Consider the following 27,837-nt stretch of genomic DNA (forward strand, 5'->3'; position numbering starts at 1 on the left):
AAACTTTCAATAACTGTTTATTGTTTTAAAAATATATTTTTTAATATTTTCTTCCGGTTTGAAACCTCCTATTACCAGTTATTTTCAACGTTTCCACAGGTGGTCCACTTTGCTACTCCACCGTAGCCACGTCCATCAAAGGGAGGGTAAAATAGCGGTTTAGGCAAAAATAAAAAATAACAATGTGAAGGGTGTGACTGTAGAAGGAGAAGGACTTTGAAGCAGAAGAAACATAGAATTTACTGAGAAAAAGAAAATGGTCAAACATTACCGGTGGCCCCGGTCAGTGGTTCATAAACCTTTCTCTAAGCTTCCTTTTCTCTCTCTCTCTCTCTCACACACACACACACTCACACACACACACACTGGGTCTTTGCATTCTGTGGAAGAGCTTGTTGGGTTCTCTCAGCTTTCACCTTTCCAGGCTCGGATCCAAAGAAAAATCTCAACTTTCTTCAACAATTCATCTCCACAATTTCTGGGTAGTGGCTTTTTTTAGCAGGAATGGCTGTGAGTTCTTTTACTTTTCTCTCTCCTCTTTCACTTTTTATTGTTTTATGTATATCTCGCTGCTGACAAAATTTGAGGAAAAGGGTAGGGAGCCAGAGTTTCAATCTCTTGCATTATGTTGTAATCTTTTGTTAAGTGTGGCTCCTTTTTATTTTTGGTTTGTTTCTTTTTCTGTTTACTGTTTATACCTTCATGTTCTGAAGCTTTGATACAGTTTCGCCAATTTTGATTCTTTTTCTGTTTTGCCCCATCCCATTATTTCTCTGCTGATTGTGATCATGAGGCAATTCATTTAAACATGTATGGTTTTTCTGTGTTACAATTCATTTGTTTTGTTTTCATGGATTTTTTACTTCTAAATTTGTTAGGCTGCATCAAGTACCCAGTTCTGAGTTGTGTGTGCACTACTATTAGCATCATCGGAAAAACAAGAATTCTTACTCTTAAATATAAATTTTGGTTGAATTAACATAAAAAAACAACTAGGTCTGCTATTTGTAATTTTGTTTCTAATTTTGTACCGGTTGGTGATGCGAATGCAATCCCGTGTCTAAAAGTTAACAATATTGAAAACTAAAAGCTTCACCCTTCACAATTTGATTAGTGGAAGGATTTAAACTTCACAACATGTAACTAATATAAAGATAAAGCCGCTATTGTAAAATTGTGCTATGTTATTGAGTGGATTATATCTTGTTGGATTTTAATTTATGCATATTTTAGGAATCCAGATTAAAAAAATAACAGCAATAACAAACTAACAAAGACATTTTTTTTTAATTTGTTTTAGAGGTATTTTAATACTCTATATATAAAGTGGGGAAGCATGTGCCCCTTAATTAATGGTTGCTTTTCCCACTTTCCATCAAAGTTTGCTTTTATAAAGTATTGTTTGATATAATTTACACATTTTAATTCACCTATATTTTTTATCCCTATCCTTATATATCAAGTCCAAAATTGAGGCAATGAACAAATCTTTGTTAATTCAGAAGCTTGAGAAGCCTATGATTTTTATTTCCTGCAAAAATTAATAACTATAGTAGGCCTTATATATTTGCTAGAAATGTATGAGCAACTTTGAAAAGCTCTGTCTACAACTTTGTTCAGGTAAGAAAAAAAAGGCAACCGAAATTACCAACTATTAAGATGGGAAAAAATGGCTATGTTGGATGAAATTACTTTGGAGCTAGGATCTGATGATCCAGTGGCATAACAAAGATAATAGGAACTTTATATCATTTGCTAATTTCTTTCTCATAGTTGGCTCACAATCTTAAAAAATCATGCTATAGTTAATATAACATAACATGCTTTTTAAAGATGAAAAGCCAGAAAAGGGAAAAGAAAATAGAAGTTAAAGATCTCCACTTTTGTGGTGGTCTAACATAATGCATGAACATGGTAAGAACACTCAGGTGATTGGGGAAATTGAACCCTCTAAGAATGGGTTTTCTGATAGAAATTTAATACTCACACTAATCATCAGATCCTAGCTCCAAAGTTACTCCATCCAACATAACCATCTTTTTTTTTGTTCCCTTAATGGGTCAAACCATTCCCTAGACCCCACCATGTCTGGAGCTTTGTAGCACCAAGTTGCCTTTTTAATTTAATACCCACACTTGCAGATCTGGATTAATTCAATTTTCAGCTGTATCTCAAATGTATTTGGCCTTTTAAACAAAGTAAGAGGAACCTTTGAACTTTTCTTTCCCAAGAAGATTACTAATAGTGCATTTGGATTAGATTAATGATGAGAAATAAATTGATTTTTCATGATGGTAAAGCATCAAACAGTTGTTTCTACTTTTTCATGGTACCACCATGATTTTTGAGAACTAGAATTGATTCTTGGTATTAACCAAATACACTATAATATCTTTTCCGCTTTTCCAAATAGTGATGACTCTTATGTAATATCAATTGACAGCATAATAATTTTGATGGGGAATTTACTGCTTTATATTATGACTTTGACTTTCAGTGGTATCAGTATATTCAACAAATTTTTAATATATAATGGATGGTCTGATGGAAGAGATGAGACTCATGAGAGTGAAAATGAATGATGCTAGTGTGATTTAAGTTGTATTGATTTTGCAAATATGTGTCTGTTGAAGTTAAATTGTTAGGTTTGTAAACTACTGTAAATTAAATCTATGATATGCTGGTTTAAAAACCAGCAGTTTATGAAACTGGAATCAAGAAATCTAAATTGAACTTTATGAAGATGTAAATGAACTAACTTCAACAAGCAGATTTTCGTGAATCGGCCTTGTAGGATGAAGTTAAGAGGCTGTCTAAAAGATCTGACCTAGAAAGCCATTTATGACTTTTAATAACAACAGCACTAAAACTTGAATTTCAACAAGAAAATTGTCATGAATCAGCCTTGTAGGATGAAGAGACTTTTCTAAAGATTAGACCTAGGAAATTATTTATGACTTTATATAACAACAGCACTAAAACTTGTATTTTGAGTTTCTATCATGCCTTCTGAAAGATACTGGGTGGTTATATAATATTAATGTAATTATAGAATAATAATAGCCTTGCTTCTTTGGCACCTGTTTGTTGGCAATGTTCTTGAATATGTGCAAACCTTAGAGATGAAGTTATTCTTTGGTTGGGGGGTTTGATCCCTGTGAATTCCATTATCCCATGCCTCCTTCCCTAGTCACATACATACACAAAAAAAAGACTTTTCTTATGGTACTTTCATGGTATCTGCTTTATTGTTTTTACCTATGTTATGAATAATATTTTTCCACTTACAAGACTGGGGGGCAAGTAAAACTTCATATCCTAAAATATGGAATTATCAATTTCTGGTTTTGATTATCCATTCTAATATATTTTGCATTGTTCAGTTGCATGGACAATTTGGAAAAGGTTATTTGGAGTTTTTCTCTGCATAATCCTTCCACCATTGGAGAGTTCCTTGGGGGATTTGTTTTGATAGTTGATAATGGATGAGAAACAAGTAAATGGAGAAACTTTGTTTCTGGGTGTGCATTGTTTGCAGTAATTTACCGTGCTTATAGAGATGCTTGAATTTTGTAGTTTAATGTTTAAAATTGCATTTGCTTTGGGAAAGTTTAGTACTCTATGCTTCACCTAGGTGCTTTTGGTTTGCTTCTTTCTTCATCTATACATACATTCTGTTCAGAAATCTCTGAGAGACTTAAATTGGGTTTGATGGAATCACCCTATGTTAGCTGTTCTATCATTTTAGATTCAAAGTGAAACAGATCCCAGTGTACTATATGGTATGTACTGTTGAGTTCAGCCATTTTCACAACAACACCATTTCGCAATGAAATAACCTTGTAATACATTGAATCTCCTGAAGTACCAAAAGATGATCCTTATTGCAAAGAAAAGCAAAAGGAGTCTATCTTTTATTTCCTTTCTCTGTTGTTTCTCTGTTGAATGTTGATAACTCTAAAGTGGTTCTGATACTGGAATGACATCCATTAGCATTTAAGACTTGTATCAGCTAATTAACAGGATCTTTTGAATGTTTCTTTTTGACAGCAACGTTCTAATGTTCCAATGTTAGGCAAGAGTGAAGAGAATGTTTCAGATACAGCTCATTCTGACAAAGCCCAGAAAGGTCAGCCAGGTTCAAAGATGATTAATCCAAATGACACCAAGGAAAATTCAGATGTAGTTTCTTCTGCTGGCCTACCCCATTCAAAACCCAGAGTTCATTCAGAGGATCCATCTGGAAAGGGATCAGTGAGATCAATACATGAGTTACAAATGAGTAGGGAGGATGGTGATCCTAAACAATTTACTGACTCTCCAGCTCGCCATGGTGGCAGTGATTCTGCCTATCGAGGTCACGGAGTAGGTTCTGCTGACAACCGTAAAAGACCTTCAAGACAAAGTACTGGGTCTGAGCACAGCATTGACCGTTCACCCCTTCATCGCCAGGCAAAGACCCCTGGAAGAGATAGTCCTTCTTGGGAAGGAAAAAATTCATATGACAGTAGCCATGGTACCCCAGGAAGGTCCCGATTAAGACCACCTAACCGAGGGGATGAAACTGTAAGTTTTCTATTGTCCCGTTTTATGTGTGGCATGAAATGTAAGAATCATGAATATTGCATCAGTGATTGATCAGTTTGGAAATCTGTAAGGATTTGATTTTGGAGTCTTTATGAGACTTTCCTTCACAAATAATTTCTGATTTGGCAGCCTGATAAAGGTGCTGCTGTTCCAAAGTTTGGTGAGTGGGATGAGAGCAACCCTGCATCGGCTGATGGCTACACTCACATTTTCAACAAAGTGCGGGAGGAGAAACAGGTGGGGGCTGGACACGTGCCAGGCACGCCTAATGGGAGACAATATGCTGCTCGGAACCAACCTGCCGACGACAAAGCTCAGGTATGCCTGCAACACCTGTTTAATGTTTGGACAGTACATCTGTAACTTGAGTTTTCATCATCATACTGGTGTTTCATTGCTTCTCTTTGTTTTTATCTTTGTTTTGTCCAGAGTTGCTGCTTTTGCTGGGGCAAAAAATGATTTATGTGAAGCATGAATTATATTCTGAACAGAAGAGATAAAAATAGGGTTGTGAATGGTCATGAGGTGTGTGTAGCACTTGTAAATATTCAAGGCTCTCTCTTCCCAGGAAAGCATCATTGAAAAACATTTGTCTTAAATTTGTGCCTTTTTCTCCCTTTCTGTGTCTTTCTTTGTTTTGGTCAATAGAGACACTTTGTGTGCAAGATTGTGATTTGTTCTTTTTATCTTTTTATTAATTTGCTATGTAACTGCCACACTTTATATAACTTAATTTATCTGTATTTAGCTGGGAAATACAAGATTTATTATACAATTCTTTTGGTTGTGATTCTAGTCCTATTGTGTTGATCTCCTGTAGCTTAACTCAAATTGATCCTATTCAATAACAAACTGTTTCCGGAAATAGAACTTTCCTTGGTCTATGTGTAGGTTCTTAAATGAGTTCATGCTGTTTGAAGTTGTCAATTCTTGTTGGCCGTTATGCTCCCCTGTCAATCCTTCTTTGCACCTTTGTTATTGCTAGACCGTATGTTAATTTATTCAACGAATAATTTTGGTTAAAGCGTAAGTGCTGCAGGATTTCCTTCATTTCCAATGGTTAAACATTTTTTTTTATAAACTTCATTTCTGGAAATAAAGGTACTTTTGCAGCGAGTGGAAGGGAGGCCACAAGTGAAAGTACTGGAAAGTGGCCATCAAGACTTTTTTTTTATTTTTTTATCAACAAATACTAGTTAGTTTTTTTTTTTTTTTGTTAGTGGAAGGATTTATACTCATAACCTCTCTCACCTCCCTTGTTTCTTCACCACCAAGCCATCAAGGCTTATTAATATCATTATTTTCTTAAATGGTTCTCATTAGTAGTCTTTTCAACCTATACATGAGTCAATTTCTTGAATTTATTAAAAATAAGTTCATCATCAAGATGTTTCAAATTTCAAGAATTACAAAGATGTCTCATGTGGCAAAAATGGCTTTGTCAAATGGAAAAAGTGTAACTATATAAGTGGATTGGACAAAAGTATTTATTATACACCCCAAGGCAATAGTGGAACTAAAGACTTATAAAATGTCTAAACCCCCAAAGTTTTGATGTTTCCTAAAACATGATAACCATGTTTTTGTTGACATGCATAAGTTATCATGCGAACTTTTATCCTCGTACGAAACAAATATCATGTCTCGAGCTTTTACTTTTTTATGAACATCCTTAGACTCCTCTTCAAAAACTTCCTTGGGACGTTGAACCTCTTAATATATATTGTTCTTTATATCCTTGCTTAAGAATATATATCAAAGTCTTATATTATAAAGAGGCAAAGCATTTAATTCAAAAGGAGAAATGTGCAAGCCACGGTACATGTCAAGCTCATAAGAAAACAAGTAACATATCCTCAAAGATGCATTAAAGCTCACAAAGGAAGAAAAGGTGACAATTGATTATTAGACATTTTTTATCAATAAATATTAAATTGCTAATTTTTTTTTCAGTGGAACCTTTACTCTTTTTTCCCTTTATTACCAAACCAACCTTATATCTCCCCTTGAATATCATACTTAAATTTTCTTTAATTTTAAAAATATGGACATTGATTTAATCAATTAAAACTAAAATTAAAATCACCTATTTAATAAATTAGAGAGACTAAAAACACAATTAAACTTTAACTTCAAAGTAACTTTCAAATAAAAAAAAATAAATCAACATAGCCTAAATCTTAAATAAAGCTGTCCATGGCACGTGGGCGCATAGAACTCCACAAATTTGTCCGGGAATACTTGACTCCACAAAACAAAACATTCTAATGATTGTCTAGAGAGTACCCGACAATTCAAAACTGCAACCATGCAATTCAAAATAATGGAAGAAACAAAGTAACTATACGATGATTAATAACATAGAAGGAATATCCTCTAAATTACAAAGAACACATGTAATAACACATAGTTTAACGCTAGAGGCTAACATGAGAGTAATCAGCAACAGGCTGAGTTGATTCATTAAGTTTAAATTCCAACTGATAAAAATATAAACAACAACAACAAAGCAACTTTATCCACTACCTAAGGTCAGTTACATATTAGGCTCGATTAAAGACTAAACAAAAAGAGGAAAAAAAAGGAACTTTCCTCTTCCTCTGAATCATTTGCATGTCTACCGAATCACTTAACACGAAAAGAAATATGTTGCTCCCAACTAGCTAAAAACACACAGAGAAACTATAAACACTAAATAGACACAAGACAATTAAATAAAATACTTTCATGAAGGCAGAACCAACATCAACAACCTAATAAGCCAAACAAAAGTAGACAAGAAAAACTAAATATGAAACACACACAGACACAGTCATCTAATACTACATACCAAGGAGAAAGTGAAGTAAAGAATTTACTTTGCAGCTGGAGCACAAATCTGGGGCTTATTCTCATGTAATGGTTTTGGAGAGTGTGGAACAGTTTCACAAAGAACAGAAGCACCCAAAGCAATTGGGTGGTTGGTGTAGTCTTGTGTAGTGAGAGTGAGAGACTTGGCAACACTAACACTAACACTAACAGCACCCCTTGAAGTTGGAGAAAACAAGGCAGCGACATCTTTTTCAGATCCACCACCATTGCAATTTCCATCAATGGCATCAGAGAAACCCCTCTTGGCCCCAGACACCACCACACTCTTAAACACACCCTCTCTCTCTGGTGACTCACACCCTGGCAACCCAAGCCTCACCTCAGTAGCCTTCAGGTTCAACCCAAGCCTCTTAAAAAAAATATTTCTTCATTTTTTTTGTTTCTATATTAATTTCTTCTGAAGCAGTGCCATTCTCATACTCTATTCTGCCAAAGTATAAGATACCTATTGTCCATTGGGCTTAACCACACATGCCACAATTGTTGTGATTCTACATATAACTATGTTAAAGAGGGTTCAAGCTCCGAGGCTGTTCATTTTGGAAGAGATTAAGCAAAACCTGAAGATCCCTTTGACTTACCAGTGCAAGAAGTCAGTATATCAGCACACTTAGGAATTACTAGAGCAGTAAAACTTTTGCCACAAAACTTAAGCCAATGATTATCAGGTCTGTTTAGAAATAGACTTGTTCTATTTTTGACACATTTAATAATATGCAATTAAGCACCTACAAGTCTGGACAAACAAGTAAGGATAGAGAAATAGACATACCGATAGCATAGTACTGAAAAAAAATAGAGGAAAATAAAAATAAAATAAAATTATTGTCGTGATAAGAAAAAAGTGATGTTATTACCTTGTACCCAGGCATAACACTAGATCTGCCTGTTTGCAATATTTCTCAGTAGGATTCATCTCCTTTGTAGGCAATGCATGCTGTACATACAAGGACATAAACTTATTTAAAGGGGAACACGAATATGCAGTCAAAAGAGTTTATGAATATGTCCATAGTCATCTCCCCAGACACAGCAATTTTCACCAACATGAACAACTAGTCAGTGTCACTTAATGGTTAGCTACGCTAAGGACAATAACACTCAATGCAAAGAATCAACTAGACCCCAAAATAAAATCTTTTCTATGGTTAAGCAAGCTTCAACTAGCTGTGATAATTACAGTTCCAATTACAATTCAGGTTTCAGATACATCTCTAAATGTATCTTATTTAAGCAATAATTGTTATAGATGTCAATGGATTTAGAATCTCCATATGCTGCAATGTAAATCTTGTAAGATACAGTTTTATGACAATAAGAGAAATAAAGTGCACATGGGTAAAACTTGCAAATGCTTACTTCCAAAAGACTGCAGCCACAATCAACAAAAAGTTTATACAAATTGTAAATTATGAAGATTTTGATGATGTCAAGAAGAATTTGCTTGAGAAAGGGGGAGAATGTAAATCATGTAAGCTTTGATGGTGTCGAGAAGAAATCACATGTTTGTCATCATCATAAAGGGGGAGAATGTGAATGTATGTATACATGATTTTGATGATGTCAAAAGAAGAATCAAACAAAGTTGCTTCAAAAGATAAGAATGGCTTCTGTAGAAGCAAACTTCATTGCTTCATAGTGATGAATCAAGATTGATTCAAGGTATTTTGATGATAACAAAGATGATGACAAAAAGCCCAAGAGAATGATTTCAAGATTGAGTCAAGAACAATTCAAGAATCAAGAGAAAGTTTCATCAAGAAGATTCAAGATTCAAGATTCAAGATTCAAGAATAATCAAGATCAAGATTCAAGACTCAAAGATTCAAGAATCAAGAGAAGACTTAATCAAGATAAGTATTAAAAAGTTTTTCAAAACATTGAGTAGCACAAAAAGTTTTCACAAAATCATTACCAAAGAGTTTTACTCTATGGTAATCGATTACCAGATTGTAGTAATCGATTACCAATGTTTTAAAACATTAAGATTTTCAAAATTCAAAATGAAGAGTCACATCTGTTGATGTGTAATCGATTACACCTTTATGGTAATCGATTACCAGTGACTGTTTTCGAAAAATTCATTTCCAAAAGTCACATTTCTTCAAGTGACTTGTTTCTGAAGATTCTTTCAAAAGTCATAACTTTTTAAGTGATTAGTTTTAAAGGAATTAGCAAGAGTTATAAGTTTTGACTTGAGTCATCAAGAAACTATAAATATGTGACCTTGACATGAAACATATATTTTTTATATCAATCATCTCTTTCAATCATTATATCTTTCAATCTATCTTTCAACATCTTCTTTCATTTCTTTCAGAACTTTCTGGTTTCATCTTCTCTTCATCTTTCTAAAAGTTTTTGTTCAAAACTTTCTCTTCCAAGAAAAGTTCTTTATTCAAAAACTTGTGCTATTCATCTTTTTCATTTCCTTCTCCCTTTGCCAAAAAGAATTCGTCAAGGATTAACCACCTGAATTCTTTTTGTGTCTCTCTTCTCCCTTTTCTAAAAGAACGAAGGACTAACCGCCTGAATTATTTTGTGTCTCCCTTCTCCCTTGTCAAAGAATTCAAAATGACACAGTCTGAGAATTCTTTTGATTCTTCCCTTTCCCATAAACAAAAGATTTCAAAGGACTAACCGCTTGAGAATTCTTTTGTTTCCCCCTTCACAAAGTTTCAAAGGACTAACCGCCTGAGAACTTTGTCTTAACACATTGGAGGGTACATCTACTTGGGTTGTTGTGACTGAGAACAAGAGAGGGTACATCTCTTGTGGATCAGTTCTAGTGGAGGGTACATCCACTAGGTTGTTCAAAGAGAACAAGGGAGGGTACATCCCTTGTGGATCTTTGCTTGTAAAAGGATTTTTACAAGGTTGAAAAGAAATCTCAAGGACCGTAGGTCGCTTGGGGATTGGATGTAGGCACGGGTTGTTGCCGAACCAGTATAAATCTCCTGTGTTTGTCTTCTTCTTCCATACTCTTTTAATTTCCGCTGTGCACTTTAATTATTGCTTTTACTTTTAGTAATATTAAGAAGGATAGATTTTTAATTAGTAAAGGTTCGTTAATAATTAATTCAACCCCCCCTTCTTAATTATTCCGAGGCCACTTGATCCAACAGCTTCAAGATTAATACAAGATTGCTTCAACAAACAAAGCCTTGCTTCAAGATTAACTCAAGATCAAGGCTTGCCTTAAAACAAAGTGCTTTCAAGACATTCAAGGCTCTGGTAATCGATTACCAGAAGACAAGGTTGAGAAATAGTTGTTGAAAAGGGTTTTGAATTTGAATTTTCAACATGTAATCGATTACCAGAAGACAAGGTTGAGAAATAGTTGTTGAAAAGGGTTTTGAATTTGAATTTTCAACATGTAATCGATTACCATATGTCTGTAATCGATTACCAGCAACGAAACTCCTGAAATTCAAATTCAAAAGTCATGACCCTTCAAATTATAACTGTGTAATCGATTACACAAACATTATAATCGATTATCAGTGGAGAGTTTTCAGAAAATATGCCAACAGTCACATCTTTTCATTGGATTTGTGAATGGCCATCAAATGCCTATAAATAGGTGACTTGGGCACGAATTTCATGAGAGAGTTTTGCTTGTTGAAAATGTTTTATCCTCTCAAAAGGAAATGAGAGAGATTCCTAGAGAACTTCATTGCCAAATGCTCTCTCAAGAACTCTTGGGCAAACACTTGCAAATCCATTAAGAGTTCAACCATGGATCTTTATTGTAATATTCTTCTCTTGAAGAGAGAATTCTTCTTCCATTCTTCTTACTCAATGAGATTGATTAAGGGACCGAGGGTCTCTTGAGTTGTAAGGATTCCTGAACACAAGGGATGGGTTGTCCCTGTGTGGTTCAGAAGTTGTAAAGGATTTTACAAAGATAGTAGAAATCTCAAGTGGGTTGCTTGAGTACTGGACATAGGCTTGGAATTTGCCGAACCAGTATAAACCTGTGTTTGCATTCTCTCTTCCCTTATCTCATTTGTGTTATTGCAATCAATTGTGTCTTGCATGTTTAAAGAATATTATTAAATTGATTGCTGCTTCTTCTGCATTCTAAGACTATCCCTCTTAAGTTATTGAAGCCACAAGGTCCAACACAAATTATTCACCTTTTCAATCGACTTATTTCTATCATACACTTTGAGAGCCAAACCAGCAACAACTTTGGCAACACCTTCATCAATAATTCCTTCAAAACCATCAACAGGTACCTACTACAAAGAAAGAGTACATCAAGTGTATCTTGCAAAAAAGACTGTTGAGGTGAAAAAAACTAAACCATGATGAGAAATGCCAAGGTCAACAAACCTGTTTCTAACTTCTATTTCTTCTACATTGTGCATGGCAAAAACAAAAATGGAAAAACATGGGGATAGACCAATATAACACTATGGATCATAATCAGAATTATAGAAAGAAAAAAAAAGGTTTCTATTAATAGAAAAGTGTACAAATGATTCCCAGGACTTTCAAGAGTATTTATATTTTGATTGCCAAATATTAATCATTACAACAGCAAAAGTGTTTATAAAACTTAAAACAAATACATGAAAAACACAAACTGGATGTCTGCAAGTCATCTAATTACTGATTTGTACAATTGATGCTTCTAAGTTTAAAAAAATATTCTGCCCATTTTTGACATAATCCTGTGATTGTCTCCATGTCTAGTGGCGTGGCATCATCGAACCACTACACATTGTGACAAACAAAGAAATTATCATTTCCACTTAAAAAGAAAGAAAATATGAGCATTTTTCGTCAATGTTTTGGGAATAGACAATTTACCAGACTCCAATCAGTCTTCAACTCCCCGATAATTATGTTCCAAATCCAATGCATCACATAATACCTACACTCATAGCCTCCTTGTTGAACGTGACTCTACATGAAATGAGAAAAATAATTGAATGTTTGTATTAACAAGTTTAAGAACATTTTCATTTGCAAACATGGTTTGAACTGAGACTAACCTTAACTTCAATCCACTGGGGTGTAGTTTGAGGAACTTTGCCATCATCAGTCGTCTTTAATGCCTTAAATGCACTGCGTTGGAAGATTAATATCATCACATATATAAGGTCACAATGTATGTTTCGATGTAAAAAAAACGTTGAATGACTTCAAATATATTACTTAACTTGTTAATTGCAGTTTTGATATGAACATCAGGCCTTTTCCGTATCGAACAAAACTAGACCACCTGATTGTTTGTAGGACACAAAACAAGAAGTTGCCAATGGGCCCTGCAATTGACACAACAGATACACTTAATGAACGCAAAATTTGTTGCATGATAGCCTAAATATATTTTACTTACTGATTCAGATAAGCTCCTAAGTACACTTGTTGCTGAGATTCCTTAAGCCATTTTCCAATATATTCTTCACATTGCCCACGTCTATCCTTTGCGTTATGTATTGATTGAGGTTCAAGGATCCATATAGCGATACATGACCCAAGCTACTACTCCACTCATCCATATACCTAATTTGGAGATTAGATCAAATTACTCAACATGAGGTATATGACAAAGCAATATGGATTTAATAGTCACAAATGAATTTTACTTACATGGTCCACAACTGAAGTATGACTATGTTCAACCATTTTTCTCCTGTTGTTATTTCGTTGACATCAGCATATGTTAAGAACAAGGTTGAATCTACACTTGGAGAACCATAGACATTATTTGAAGAAGCAAAATCAAAATCAAAATGTGCATACTTTTGTAACGTATGGTTCTATCATTGATGGACTTGCTATAATTGACAGGCTGGATGAACCATAGACGTTATTTGAAGAAGCAAAGTCAAAATGTGTTGATTTGAATGTTGTGGTGTATAGTAGTGTTATTGATGGGTTTGGGAAGGTGGGAAGGATTGATGAAGCATATTTAATTTTGGACGAGTTGATGCACAAAGGTCTGACTCCAAAATTTGCACACACATATATACCGGCATCTTCCTCATACTACCAAAATCCTACAAATAGAATTTTATTATTTATTTCCACCCAAATTGCTCAACGTCATTCAAACAAATATCCATTTAAGTTATTTTTTTCTAAACCTAGAACAAAACTCCAAAAGTTGGTTTAATCAAAACTCCAAATTCTCTGCGAGGTATTATTATACTTTGAGGATGTGGAAGCTGCAACAAGTTGGAAAGATGAGAGGAGGAGTTAGTAGCATACAGCTACAGCCTTTGACACTCGAGGCTTCAACCCTAGTTAAAGCAGCTGTTACTGTTGGCTTCACATTGCCACTGTCATGCGCAAGTGGCTGATGGGGGATTAGAAGTTTTAGAACATAAATTAACGACAAGGCATGTCGCCCCTCCCTTGAAATTATTTGGGATCTTCACCCCTTTACAGTTGCAATTGGTAGCTTCAGCCTTGCTTTAAAGTTTGATAGGTACATAATTAATTTATTGTTCTATGTAATATTTTCTGCTTTCAATGTTATTATTGTAATGCATTTTTGAGTCATTGATTTTCGTTTTGGTTTTGTTTGTTTCAATGATTTTCATGATCAGGACATAAATTAAGGGCAAGACATGTCACCCCTCCCTTGAAATTATTTGGGATCTTCACCCCTTTACAGTGGTTTTGTTTGTTTGTTTTAGTGGTTTTCATGATCAATCATTTTCGTTTTGGTTTTGAGTGATATTCAACGACCATAATGATGAGAATCTAAAGATTCTATGTGATGCATTGGGGCAAAAGCCTCCACAACCGAAAAAAACAGCCAAGGAGATTGCAAGCATTGTGCTTCTTTGTAGGTCATGATTGCTTAAGTAGGGAATGACTTAGTGAAGACAGATGTAAGGAAACAAACTTGGGTTTTCTTTGTAGGTGTGGATTCTGAAGCAAAACAACATGTGTCAAAAGAGCTAGCTAAAGTAATTTTTGGGTGTTACAGTAACTTTGTCTCCATTGGTTAAAGTTGTTTCTCTTTAGCTCATGAGGAGTCCAAATATAAAAGGCTAGGAGATGAGTTTGGGGGCAGTTATCTTCAGAGATTTGGGGAAGCAGTGAATGAGAATCCTCATAGGTTGTTCTTTATGGAATATTTGGAGCAAGTTGATGACTTTTCTAAACAGGGTGTTAAGCAATGAATTGAAAATGGACCTATAATCCTTGCTGGTAGTGAATCTGTCTGTGCCTATGAAGGATGCAATTGTCATTTTCATTAGTGAATGGTTAAGTTCAGTACTATGAACCCATCTTTCTCGTGCAACAACTACTTCTCCACTTGTAGATGCAGAGAGGAAACAAAATATTAACAACTCAGAGGACAAATTTTCATGCCTCTGTTTGGATTTGAACATCGGCATTGAAGTTGTTGTGCAAAAAAATGCTTGACATACATGGACAAACTGATGACATCCTACATTTAGTTGATAACAAAATTCATTTTAAAATATGAGGGGAAATACTTTTCTATATAAGGGGAAACTGATATACCCTGTCAAACAATGCTACTGTGTTGAGTTTACCTAAACAAATCATGGAGAAATTTATTTCTGGTACAACTGATTTTCATCACTCAATTAAAACATTTAGTCTTTGATGAAATTAGGGTCTCTACCCAAAATGATCAGTTTTCACTCTTTCTCTCTCTCTCTCTTTAATTTCACTTCTCTGCATTTTACAGTTTTACTGATCTTGTTATGGTGGCATAGTCAACTGCCCCAACAACTAATCTGTAAAGGGTAGGGTCAGAGAATCTTTCTGAGCTTCATTTAGAGAGTTTACAGGCTACAACCATAGGAGAACCAATAGGATTTGCTTCATCCATTTTTGTCTTTGCTTGAAGATCCCTAATACACATATACTTAGATGGAGTAAGTATATGTCAGCCATCAGCTTGATTAGCTGCTTCAATTCCCAAAAAATAATCAACATCTCCACGATCTTTTAAGGAAAATAGGTTGTTAAGCTCACAAACTAGTTTCTAAATCAGTTTACACTCATTTCTAATGCTGTGAATGGATATAATTTTGTTGAACATATGATAACTATAATGTGATTTATTTAAGACAGGCATCTGCGTTCATCGTAACATATCCATTAAATAATGCTATTAATGAAGAAGGTAATGGAACCAGAAAGGCAGTTGCTTGGGAGAAGACCTTTATTCAGTTGGTGAAGGTTAGTATCTTGTATATATACTTTTGTTCCTTTCACTGACGAATAACTTGTATCTTCAGTCAGACACTAGTCTTGCATAGTTAGTCAACTGTGTTTGTATATTTTAAGCTATAATGCCAATTTGCTTCAGCAGAAAAATAACTGGTCAAGGTTGCTGCAATTTGATTCATCCCTAGGAAATACTTTATCCGGGTTTGACTCCCTGTGGGTATTAGTACTCACACTTAGCTTAATTTACACATCCCATAACTGAGTCCTAGGTCTTCCTTTGCAGAAAGAACAACAAAGATACATAAAATGTTTTAGTAGCTTGTTTGTTGTTTGTGATGTTACATGGTCATGTATCCTGGAATCAGGGCTTTTCTATTTCCTAACTACTCGTCCTTGTTTTCCTGATTCCCCACATCTATTATGCTGTTTGTAATAGGATGAGCTGTTACCGATGGTACAATCAAGAAATTTGACACTGGCTTTTTTATCTGAAAGCTCTATTGAGGAAGAATTGAAAGTACTGCAGATGCTATAACTATATTGGTAACATCCTCCTTTCTTTTGTTGATACTTGATTGTCCCAAAAGGTACTTGATTTTTTTTTTGTCTGAGACATGTAATGATTATGGAATTATGGTATTATCTGAACGAGTTCTATGTCATGTATTTCCAAAATTAATATTTTCTGTTTGTAGGTGTAATTTGTTTAATTCTTCAATTGTACCTTATTTTATTGCAGGTTAGCTATCTTGTGATGTTTGCTTACATATCTCTTACTTTAGGGGATACCCTCCACCCTTTGTCTTTCTATATTTCATCTAAGGTGTTGTCCCATCCACTGTATCAATCCATCTTTCTCCCTTTCTATTTTTTGATTTGTAATTTATCTTCCCTCTCATTTTTATGATGTACATAAATATTTATTGGATAGTTTCAGATTGCAGGTGATGCTTGGTCTTTCAGGAGTAATTCTTGTTATGCTGTCTATGATTGGATCAGTTGGATTTTTTAGTGTGCTTGGTGTAAAATCTATTCTGATCATCATGGAAGTTATCCCATTTCTTGTCCTAGCCGTAAGTTTTGTTTTGCTTACAAAGTTATCAAATGATGGCTATTAGTGAAACATATATTGTTGTAGTTTGTGGTATTTGTTTTTTTTTTTTGCTCAGCAAAAGCAATATTATATTATAGATGAGTACCAGAGGTACTAAAGTACATATAGAGGATAGGTATACAACAGATTCGAAACACTAAGAATCTGACTGAACCCATAGAGGAAATATACATGCCCTGCAAAGCTATTTGAAACTGTTACAAATATGATCACTCCCTAGTTTTAGAAAGCTGCTTTGAGGTGGGAGGACCAGTAGCTAAATTGCATTGTGAAACCCTTCTCCATAACCTTAAGCCAAGACCATAGTAGAAATAATGCATCATTAATCACTTTGCTTCCATCAAAAGATTGGTTATCAAAGACTACCTCGTTTCGATGCTTCCAAATGGTCCATGTTAGCGCTACCCACCAGCACTTCCATCTTTTGGCTCTAACTCTAGCAGCAGGCCTGTTATCATGTTTCCAAAAATGATCTTTGGGATTATGTGGAAATACACCCGATGAGTTCACCCATGACTGAGATTCCCACCATAGAGGTAGGGTTTTAGTGCAATGGAAGAATAGGTGTGCTGCATCCTCCTCCGGACTGTTGCACAGTGGACACCGTAAATCATTTAGCTCCACTTGTCTGGTCCTTAGGTTTGTCCTAGTTGGCAAGCAGTCTTTAATGAGCTTCCATGCGAACACTGCCGCTTTAAATGGGATCTTAAGATTCCATAGTTCCACAAAAGTCCTATCTTCAGAAACCCCCCTTGTTGCTTCCACCAATAGCTGGTATGCAGATTTTGTAGAGTAATTCCCGCTCGGGTCAGCCTTCCAAACCCATAAGTTTGGTCTGTTGTGATGAATTGTTACTTGAGCTAACTCCTCTAAAAATTCAGCAGCCATCCCAATTTCATTTTCAAATAGAGATCTCCTCCAACTAAAGTTCCATTCCCACCCTGCACCTTTTTGACTCCCCACACTGCTGATAAGTTAGTGTTGCTGATTGGAGATGTGGTATAGTCTGGGATACTTTGCCATTAATGTTCTGCCGGCACCTACCCAAGAATCCTCCCAAAATCTGAATTTATCTCCGCGCCCCACCCTCCGTTCTATCTGATTTTTAATTACTACTGCATTCTACTGATGAGTAATCTGCAACAGATCCTTCCACCAAGGAGATAAGTGGCTGCTACTTCTTGCATCAGCGAGGGATCTCCACCCTCCATACTTGGAAGTGAGAATTCTGGTCCACATGTCCCCATGATTCTGAAATAGCTCCCAACTCCACTTTCCTAGCAACGCTGTGTTAAGTACCTGTAAATCTTTTATGCCAAGACCACCTTTGTCTTTTGGAAGACACACAGTTTTCCAATTGACCCAGGCAATCTTTTGCTGCTCCAAACCTCCGCCCCATAAGAATCTACGCTGTATGTTGATCAGCTTGTCAACAACTTTATCCGGTATCCTGAAAAAAGAAAGAAAATATATTGGAAGTGCTGTTAGGACTGAATTTATCAAGGTGACTCTCCCTCCATAGGAAACATGTTTTTGTTTCCATCTAGCTAGTTTTCCCTCGCACTTCCTAACGACTGGGTCCCAGATGGCACTATGTCTTGGATTTGTCCCAATTGGTATACCAAGATATAAAAATGGCATAGACAGCACACTACTGTTTAGAAAATCTGCAGCTTCCCTAATACACCTTCACAGTTATTATTGATAAAATGACAGTAAATAATCTGGGTTTATTCTCACAGGTGGGTAAATGGGATAAGGTTCAGGTCCAAGGTTGAAGCTTTACTACTCAAACAAAATAGGCATTGATACACACACACACCCTAACACATTTTTTCTTAGTCATGCCCTAAACCCAAATAACTTTTTTTAATTACTCAAATTGGCCATACACATATTCTGACTTTGAGTACACAAAAAGAGAGGGATGACATCTACTAGAAATGAATTGAAACTACAAAATAGAAGGAGAGAGAAATAGAGAGTAAGAGAAAGAGAGAGAAATGCATAAAAATTTGTGGAACTATGACATTTAATTTCATTCCGAAAGAGTTTCAGTTACACTGTAGTTTTTATAGAGGCCTATGAGAGTTGCAGAGCAAGTTTGTACAACTTGCAGAGTAAGTTTCTAAGACTTGCAGAGCAAGCTTCTAACAGTTAGCTGCCACCTCTCAAAAAACAGCTGGACTACTAACTTCCACACGCTAATCTCATATAATCCAGTATAATACTCACATACCCCTAACAAACTAAACATGTGTGAGCTTCATGGATGTTTCACACCTTGACTTTGTTCCTAATGAAGTCAAATCTAGTAGAACAGAGGGGCTTTGTGAGAACATCTGCCCAATGACCCAGAGTAGGTATGTGACCCACATAGTTTGTTACTTAGAACCTTTTCCCTTACAAAGAAGAGATCGATCTAGAAATTGTTGATTTTTCCCTTTCAACAATAGGTTTATGTGCTTGTGCCACAACGATTTGACTATCACACAGAATGAGAGGCTTCAAAGTAGGAACACCAAGTTGTTCAAGTAAGGTTTGAAGCCACATAGTAATGTGGGCTACCACTTGCTGTTTTCTGGACCACCAGGAGATCAGATTTAGGCCCAAGAAAATAGCTGCACCTGATGTCGATGTTCCTTCTTCCATCCCCATAGTGTATTTTCGTTTCAGATTTTTAATTTTATTTTTTGACAGCAACTAGTTTATATTTTGTATATTAAAAAACAAAAAATATGTTTTAGTTAATGGCTAAATTAATGAACTCTCTGTCAAACCATATTATTACTGGTTACCATTTGCCCATTATTATATCAGTGATTATATGCTACTAAATATGCTCTATAGTGTTCAGAACAATATTACAAGCTGCTATTGCAACTGTCTTTAAGACAGAAAAAAGAAAGAATCAATGTCTATTATTGCATAAAATGATGAACACATGCTTAACATTCAATAAAGAAGTCATACCTTTCAATAGTCTCTGATTTGGATGTAGAACAATAGAGTGAATTGAGGAAGAAACCTATAGTGCAAATCCTTGGTTGGGAAGCCCGGAAGGCCTAAATCAGCACTGTAAATTCAATAATTATTTTGTCAACCATAAGTATGTCAAATAGTCAACCAATTAGGCATGCATGAAAACTCGATTAGCAAAAAAAAAACAGTACAACATATACCATAGTGTGTCTATTTGAAGATTAAATAAAAGGGTTGGTGTTGATGTAGCAAACTTCTCCTGCAAAATCCAAGTAATAAAAATAGAATATATACATCAAACTAAAACAGCTAGGTGAAGCAACAGTACAACCTTAATAAAAATAGAAAATATCCGGTTTTTTTAGTAGTGTTTGGACATGTTTTATTGTGACTTTCAGTTCAACCCAACTAATGAAGTAATGTCACACTGAAAATGTTGAGGGCAACTTCTCTTGTTGTTGGGTGTTGATGGTTTCATGATAGGGTGGTTGCCAATGTCTGCTCCTATGATCATTGACCCTATGGTGATATCGGCACCAGAAACTCAATCAGCAGCAGCTAGCATACTAGTTGCACAAAGTGAACTTGAATTTGGTGTGTGTGACTATTGTGGACTAACAGAAGAGTGCACCCCAGCCTATATGGAAAGAATCAGACAGAGGTACTTTCGAAAATGGGTTTATGGGTTATGAGCTGAGGCTGTTAAGGATGAAATTGTGAGGTTTGACAAGCTTGTTTGCATAGAAGAAGCAATGGCTAAGCACATGAACTTAACCAATAAGTTAAAGGCATCAAGGCCTCCTCCAAATCCGGCATTGCACTTGATATCAGCCATGAGACAGATTCTTAGAAGGACTTTGGATTCTCCTAAAGTAAGGTCCACACCAAATAGTCCAACCAAAACTCTCACAAAAATTCATGGTTCTGTGCTTACAAGATCTGAGAGCTGATTCCCTACTCTCTCTGAAGGGTTGTGATGAAGAGAATATTTGGGTATTTATTTGGATAAAAATGTAAGCTGGAAGCAAAAATAAGGATAGAAAAATATAAGCTGCAAAAGTTTAGGTGTTCAATTGTAGTTTTGACCAGTACAGAACTTTGAATCTGTTTGTTAGAAAATTTGAACATAATTTGGACAACAATTTTGCTTCACTCAGACCAGTTATATATAATTTCTATTCCATTTATTTGTTTGAAATAACAAAAATATGTTCATTACTGAACACAAACATGTCATGTTTCACAATTGGTGCAGCTGAAGAGAACATGGGACGATGCTGCCCCTGTCGTTGAACTCTGCAAAGTCTCAAAATTTGATCGTGGAGTTCAACTAACATTGTTTGTATTCAAATTGATTAAACTTGGTAAGAATCATTTAGGTTTATTTAAACTGATTCACAAAAATAAAGACACCAATAATTGAGTTCTTCTTGCCTTAAAAAACTAATCATTGGTAAAATATAAAATTGACTGGTCTACTTTTAGTGCAATGCACAAATGCAGAGTAAAATATTGATTATAATTTTGACTCAATCACACAAGACAAGACACTGATGAGTTGTCATTATCAACCCTTTTGGGATGATGACTTGAACCAAGGAATTTAACTGGTTACCATCCCCCACATACCAAATACGAATGTTTATAGTGCTTCAGCTTAGTTTCATGTATTGAACCACACAGATTGTCCTAGGCAAACGTACTATGTATACAAAACAAGTACCACATAAATCCAATTCTCATAATCAATCGGCAATGCACATTAGCTACATAAAAATAAATCAAAATTACAGCGTACCGACTATAGAAACGAACAATGTTGCAGAGAATGGAAGGTTTAACAATCCCCTGTAGGTGGACACGAGCACAGAGCTGGCGAGGGCAACAAGAATCGAAGGTTTAACAATGTACGTCTTTGAAAAACCTTTTGAATCAGAAAAAATTAAATATGGACGAAACCAGCTACAAAGGTTATGGAATGTTACTTACTGGAAAATGAAAGACAAAGGACCCACACACGATAGTGATAGAAAATCCACACGACAACCTGGACTGTATAATGAACACCAGCATTGGAAAGCCTTCACAAGGACAAGCACGACAGTGTTGGAAAGCCTTCACAATGAGAAACAAAGCTTCCAGAGACAAACGACATAAAATGAGTGAGGTAGGGTATAGTGCGACTGTGGGAAAAAGATTTAATCCCCTTCAAGGACGGTGTTTATAAAACATGTCTTTGAATAATTAAACTCAATGACGGTGTGTTGAGCACCGTCTTTGTAATACGAATACAACGTCATTTCCGTTACAAACGTCGTTGAAATACGTTTGCTATTTACTAAATTTCCTTCAATTTGGTATATAGAACCTCACGTCTGGACTAACGAGCGTGAATGAGGGGGACTTTTGAGCAATGCACAGAGGAACTGAAGGAGAGCTCCAATAGGTTAGGGGAGTTCATTATAGTTACAGTTTTTAATGCCATAGTTAGGTGTCAGGGAACCTAACTATGGGGATGTATGTCTGTCCCTGTTGCATGCTGGTTTTCAAGAAAAATAATGTTTTCGACTGATAGGATGCAACATATCTATCATTGCTTAATAACCTTAGTGTTAGACTTGTGTGGTCTGAAGACCTGGGAAGTGTGAATCTCAAGCATGAACTATAGATGTATGTATAAGTGGAATGTGACTTATTGTTGATGTTGATATGATGTCATGAATTGATATAAGGTGATGTTGATGTTTGTGATGATGTTATAGATGAATTGTGTCAATATGAGTTGATGATGTTATTGATGATTATGTTAATATGAGAAGATGTTGTTGTTCTTGATAATGCCATTGAGAATGAAATAACGTTCATGTTGAGAGTGATGCCGAGACAAGATGCTGATGATGTTGAAATTACATTATGATGATGCAAGTTGTGTATGTACATGGGGGGTGCATTGACCTTGTCGGATGTCCCTAGTAGGGGGAAATAGAGTGGTTAGAGAGTCTAAGCATCTCTTGAGAGGGATGGCTTATGATCATTAATCTATCCATGATCAGTGTACTTGATGATGCCATGTTTCATACGTTGCATGTTGTGTATGTACATGGGGGGTGCATTGACCTTGTCGGATGTCCTTAGTGGGGAAAATAGAGCGGTTAGAAAGTCTAAGCATCTCTTGAGGGGGATGGCTTAGGATCTTTAATCTATCCATGGCCAGTGTACTTGATGATGTCATGTTTCATACGTTGGATGTTGTGTACGTTCATGGGGGGTGCTTTGACCTTGTCAGAAGTCCCTAGTGGGGGAAATAGAGCGGTTAAAGAGTCTAAGCATCTCTTGAAGGGGATGGCTTAAGATCTTTAGTTTATCCATGACCATTGCACTTGATGGTACCCATGTTTCGTACCTCATTTGACAGGAAAATAGTGTAACTTGGCTAGTAAGTACTTGTAGTTTCTCGAGAGGAGAAATACTTGTACTAGGGGGTTTGTCACTCAGTTTGGAACTCCCTTGAGACTCAGGCTGATCACCATGGGGGGGAGTTGCCTGTGCACCGCGGGGTGAGCTCGACAATTACTACCTAGTTTTTTCCTAAGTGGGAGTGTCGTGTGGACACGCTTAGGCAACTTCCTTGGGGATGGTACCACATTGCATCTGAGAGTTGAGGTCAGGTGCATTCATCATACTGAGCATGATTGTTTGGAACGATGGACTAATGATGATTGTTGTTGGGTATGTGTTGGACCAGTAAATGTTTGTGTGCACTTATGATATTTGTTAATGTTTTCTGTTTATAATGAACTCACCCTTGCATTTTGTACTGTGTGGTTGGCACCTGTGATGATCACGAATCTTTGTTCGTTGGAGCAGAATGACAGCAGTAGAGGACGAGGAGTGAGATTCTTTTGTGGAGCCCCCGAGCCGACGTGATGATGTTGAGATTATTTTGGGAGAGAGTTGTGTTTTGTTAATCAACTCTTCCATAGCTGGTTCTGTAATTCTTTTGTTGATATAAGGATGTAAATCACAAATTTATTTATATGTACGAACAAATTTACCTTTAATTTTGTGAATGATGTGTACTGCACTACTATACTTATGTGTATGCATTTGGTTAAGTAATAATGTGTTGTCTAAGAGTGTGTATGTATGTATATATATTGTGGAGTTCAGATTTACTATAATATTTTTTTATATAAGCAAATTAACGAAGTTTTCATTAAAAATCTAAAATTTTCTTATGTTTTTGAGTGATGATATCGTGACGACGAGGCGGGTCATTACACTTGACCTTAGACTTAGACTTCTTACAAACAATGCAATTCTCACAAAATTTATTTACATTATGTTTCATGTGAGGCCAAAATAAATGCTTATCCAACAAGTCTAAAGTCAATTGAACACCAAAATGCTCCATTAATCCCTCCTCATGTGCCTCTTTCACCAAAAATTTTCCTATGGATCCCTTAGGCACACATAATATTTTCTCTTTGAACAAATAATGATTATGCCTAAAGTAACCTTTTCAAGCAGTTTGTACACAACCAGAACATTTAGAAGCAAAATCAGGATCATGTTCATACAATTCCTTAATGTGTTCAAAACCAATGAATTCAGTCTCAAGAGTAGAGAATAAAACATACCTCCTTGAAAGTGCATTTGCAACCACATTAGATTTATCTTTCTTATGCTTGATCATGTAAGGAAATTGTTCAAGAAACTCAACCCATTTGATATGTCTCTTGTTTAGCTTGCCTTGTCCTTTTAAATGCTTCAAGGACTCATGATCACTATGAATGAAAAACATTTTGGGCAAAAGGTAATGCTGCCAAGTTTGCAATTCCCTTACCAATGCATACAACTCTTTGTCATATGTGGAATAATTAAGAACAACCCCATTCAATTTTTCACTAAAATAAGCAATGAGATTTTCCAACCAGATTTTCCAAAAGTGGCACATGCAACTTATTGGAGAATTGGCCGAGCAATTGATGCAAGAAATAGCCACAAGTAGCAGCGTGAAACGATCTAGTAAGCATAAAACAAATCCAATAATTGTCACAACTTGACACCATAAAAATTGGATGCAAAATTGAAGTGAGATTTTGGATGCTAAATGTAGCTCTGATTACCAAATGATGAGAATCAATCGGACAAGATGAAAAGGTGCCACAATTCCAAAGGAATTGATAAACCACATAAAATTGGTTTTCCACAAGAATAAGGCTTCTTGAGAAGATTAAAGTTTGCTCAATGAAGAACTCTAGAGATACAATCCTCCCAAATTAAAAATTACCAATATTTTTAATCTTGAAGTTCTTATTTAATTCATCAATTTCTGAGGTACATATACTCTTCCTAAGACATGCCAATAGTTTCTACTAGTAATTGAACTCTTAATAACAAAAATTATTTCAAGTTAGTAGCTATTAAATATTTGTAAGCAAGCCAACAATCACTAATATTATTCCTGACTAAAAATTACAATAAAAATTAAAAATAAAGAAAATAAACTTCAATCCATTATTTTGATATAAAGAATCCAAATGAAAATATTGGGCCTAAATGACAAATCAGATTTATTCTTGGGTTTTTTCTTCAAGTTAGTTCATTTTCCATATTCCTGAAGTAGTTGACCAATTTGGGTTTGGGCTTCATGTTTCCCATTTCATATTGGGCTTCATCCCCCATTTTCTTAGCACGTGCTCTTGTAATTGGTCCATGAAATCCATGCTCCTAAGTTGGTCCTTATTGAAACATACCTCCTAAAGTTGAGCTCTAGATGAATCAAGTTGTGAAACATAGGAAAACACTCTTGATTGAGTTGCATGCGTCCATGTTTCCAGCAGTCAATCTTCACCAGGGATGTACCATGTAGTCAAGTTTGATTAACTTATTAAAAAAAATAATTAGGTGTCATGATGTCATTAGATTGCTCCGAACATGAACAAGGCACACAATAATTTCTTGGAAAACAATTAAACAAATTAATTTTTTTTGCATTCATACCTCTAGATGGAATTGCACATGCTCCACATTACAAAATGCCTCCAGAGGAATCTAGGCCCTCTGCAACTTGGGCACGCTCTGAAACTCTAACACATCTTCCCAATTACGATAAATAGTCACACGATTCACCTAGAAATCCTCGAGAATGGGACAACCGCAAAGAAACTCCTCGAGATACTGAGTCTCAGACAAAGTAATGTGATATTTTGAGTGCAGGCAAGTGAACGAGCTAGAAAGGAGACTTGGTGATGCAATCATCCCTAGGAAGGGACCACTCACCAAAGCCATGAGCAAGAGGCTCCAAGAGGATTAGGCTAGAGGTGTTGAAGAAGGCCATAGGGTTCTCATGAACCTCAGGGTAGATTTCTGAGCCCATGGGCCAAGGTTGGGTCCACTTATCTTTGTACATATTAGACTAGGATTTCATTATTTTTGGGCCTTGTATTTAGGGCTCCATAATGAAGGTAGGGTATCCTAGAAATGCAGGATTTTTAGCCCTTGTATTTTAGGGCACTTGGACTAGTTTTTGTATTAGGGGTAGTTTTGTAATTTGACATGCATTAAGTGAATATTTGATGTATGTGTTGGGAAATAAATTTAATTGAATTGAAAGAGGCCTAATCCAATTAAATTTTAGAGGGGGAGGTGAGCATTTGCTTGCTACATCCCATTGTCACATCATATAGTCACACTTTGTGCATGTCCTTCATGCTTTACATGCCTCATGACACCTAAGCACACTTAGTGGAGAATCTTGGACTTGATCTTGGATTAGTGGGCTGAACCATAACTAAAATTCACTAATCATAATTAGTGAAATTTTGGCTCCAAAATTTAGCTCCACAAATTCAATTTCAAATTCAAGTGAAATTTGAATAAAAAATCAAATTTCCCTCCAATTTTGTGTGACACTTAGGCTATAAATAAAGGCCATGTGTGTGCATTTTTTCAACTTTGTTCATTTGATAATTACACTTCAAAGTTCAGACCTCATTTGAGGCACAAAATTTTGTGCCCATTCTCTCCCTCTCCCTCCACTCATCTTCTCCTACCTTCAAGCTCTTATCCATGGCTTCCTATGGTGGTGAGCTTCTTCTTGAATCATCTTCTCCTTGAAGTGGCATCTCCAATCATCTTTCTTCCTTCTCCATTCCGCTGCCATGATCTTCAAGAAGCAAAGGACTCCATTAATGAAGAAGATCCAAGGCCTACAAGCTGCACATGGAGCTACATGACTTGGTAACACACATGAGTGAGCTTGAGAATAACAAGAGTTTTGTATTTGAAGATGGTGTTGGGCAACTTGAAATCAGAGGGCACATTGATTTCAAGGTGCTCAAGGTTGTTGTTTATTGACCATGCTTATCCAAACCTCGTAGTGGTAGCTTGTTGTTTTGAGGGAGTTGAGGAGGAAGTGCGTGAGGGTATATCATTTTGGAGAAATGTTTTTTCGTCGAGGTCAAGGGCGGGGACGAAGCGCCATAGTGTCTGCCAACGCTTGGAGAGGAGGATTTGTGAGTTGGGAGAAAGGAGAGAATGTGACACAAGATTTCTTTTGGCAATGCACTGATCTTGTCCTCCCTTTTTGGTAACACGTTGAGGCTGCCTTGAGAAGAACCACAAAATGGCTCCCAAAGAAATTAGGGAAAACCCTATGCGAGTAATTTCAAATCGTTTGAGCTCATAACAGTGAAAATGAAATGAACTAGGGTTTTCAATGGAGAGTAGGGTTTAAAATATAAGCAAATATTTGTCTAAAAAATATAAGTGTTAAATATAATGACTTAGAGGAGAATAATAGAGAGAAAGTAGAGAAAAAGAGAGTTTAGAGAGAATGATAATTGTGTTTATGAATGTTCAAAATCGAACCAAACCATTTGCAAATTTCCAAATCAATCCAAAAAACCAAAAACCACGAAAAACAAAAAATCTAAAAAGCCGCATATTTTTTGCGGTTTGGTTTGATTTTCATATCTTATTATAAAAATCAAACCAAACCGAATAAACCGCATCTTATATTATATTTTACTTTTCCTTTGCTTTATAATTAAGATGCATATTTTACTTTCATATATTAAAAAAGGGTTTACTAATATTGTTAT

At 35.8% G+C, this 27,837-nt stretch overlaps 1 protein-coding gene, 1 long non-coding RNA gene and 1 pseudogene across 4 annotated transcripts; all 3 read left to right on the forward strand.

The window, feature by feature from the left end:
• Positions 1-314: 314 nt before the first annotated feature.
• LOC114397670 (RPM1-interacting protein 4-like) lies at positions 315-5,382 on the forward strand. Its single transcript, XM_028359831.1, has 4 exons — positions 315-510; positions 4,051-4,566; positions 4,717-4,905; positions 5,017-5,382. The coding sequence occupies exons 1-4, from the start codon at positions 505-507 to the stop codon at positions 5,044-5,046; spliced, it is 741 nt and encodes a 246-aa protein (XP_028215632.1). The 5' UTR covers positions 315-504; the 3' UTR covers positions 5,047-5,382.
• Positions 5,383-13,087: 7,705 nt separating this feature from the next.
• LOC114395367 lies at positions 13,088-23,850 on the forward strand. 3 transcript variants are annotated; one of them, XR_003663010.1, is made up of 6 exons: positions 13,088-13,903; positions 14,025-15,642; positions 16,070-16,176; positions 16,373-16,456; positions 16,571-16,706; positions 23,597-23,850. It is a non-coding gene; the product is annotated as an uncharacterized LOC114395367 (long non-coding RNA). The 3 variants fall into 3 exon arrangements; XR_003663009.1 differs by having other exon boundaries at positions 16,578-16,706; XR_003663011.1 differs by having other exon boundaries at positions 13,212-13,903; positions 15,535-15,642; positions 16,578-16,706.
• On the forward strand, positions 18,778-23,577 carry LOC114395366 (annotated as a pseudogene).
• Positions 23,851-27,837: the final 3,987 nt, after the last annotated feature.

The sequence above is a fragment of the Glycine soja genome, chromosome 18 (assembly GCF_004193775.1).
Source record: "Glycine soja cultivar W05 chromosome 18, ASM419377v2, whole genome shotgun sequence".
Classification (NCBI taxonomy): domain Eukaryota; kingdom Viridiplantae; phylum Streptophyta; class Magnoliopsida; order Fabales; family Fabaceae; genus Glycine; species Glycine soja.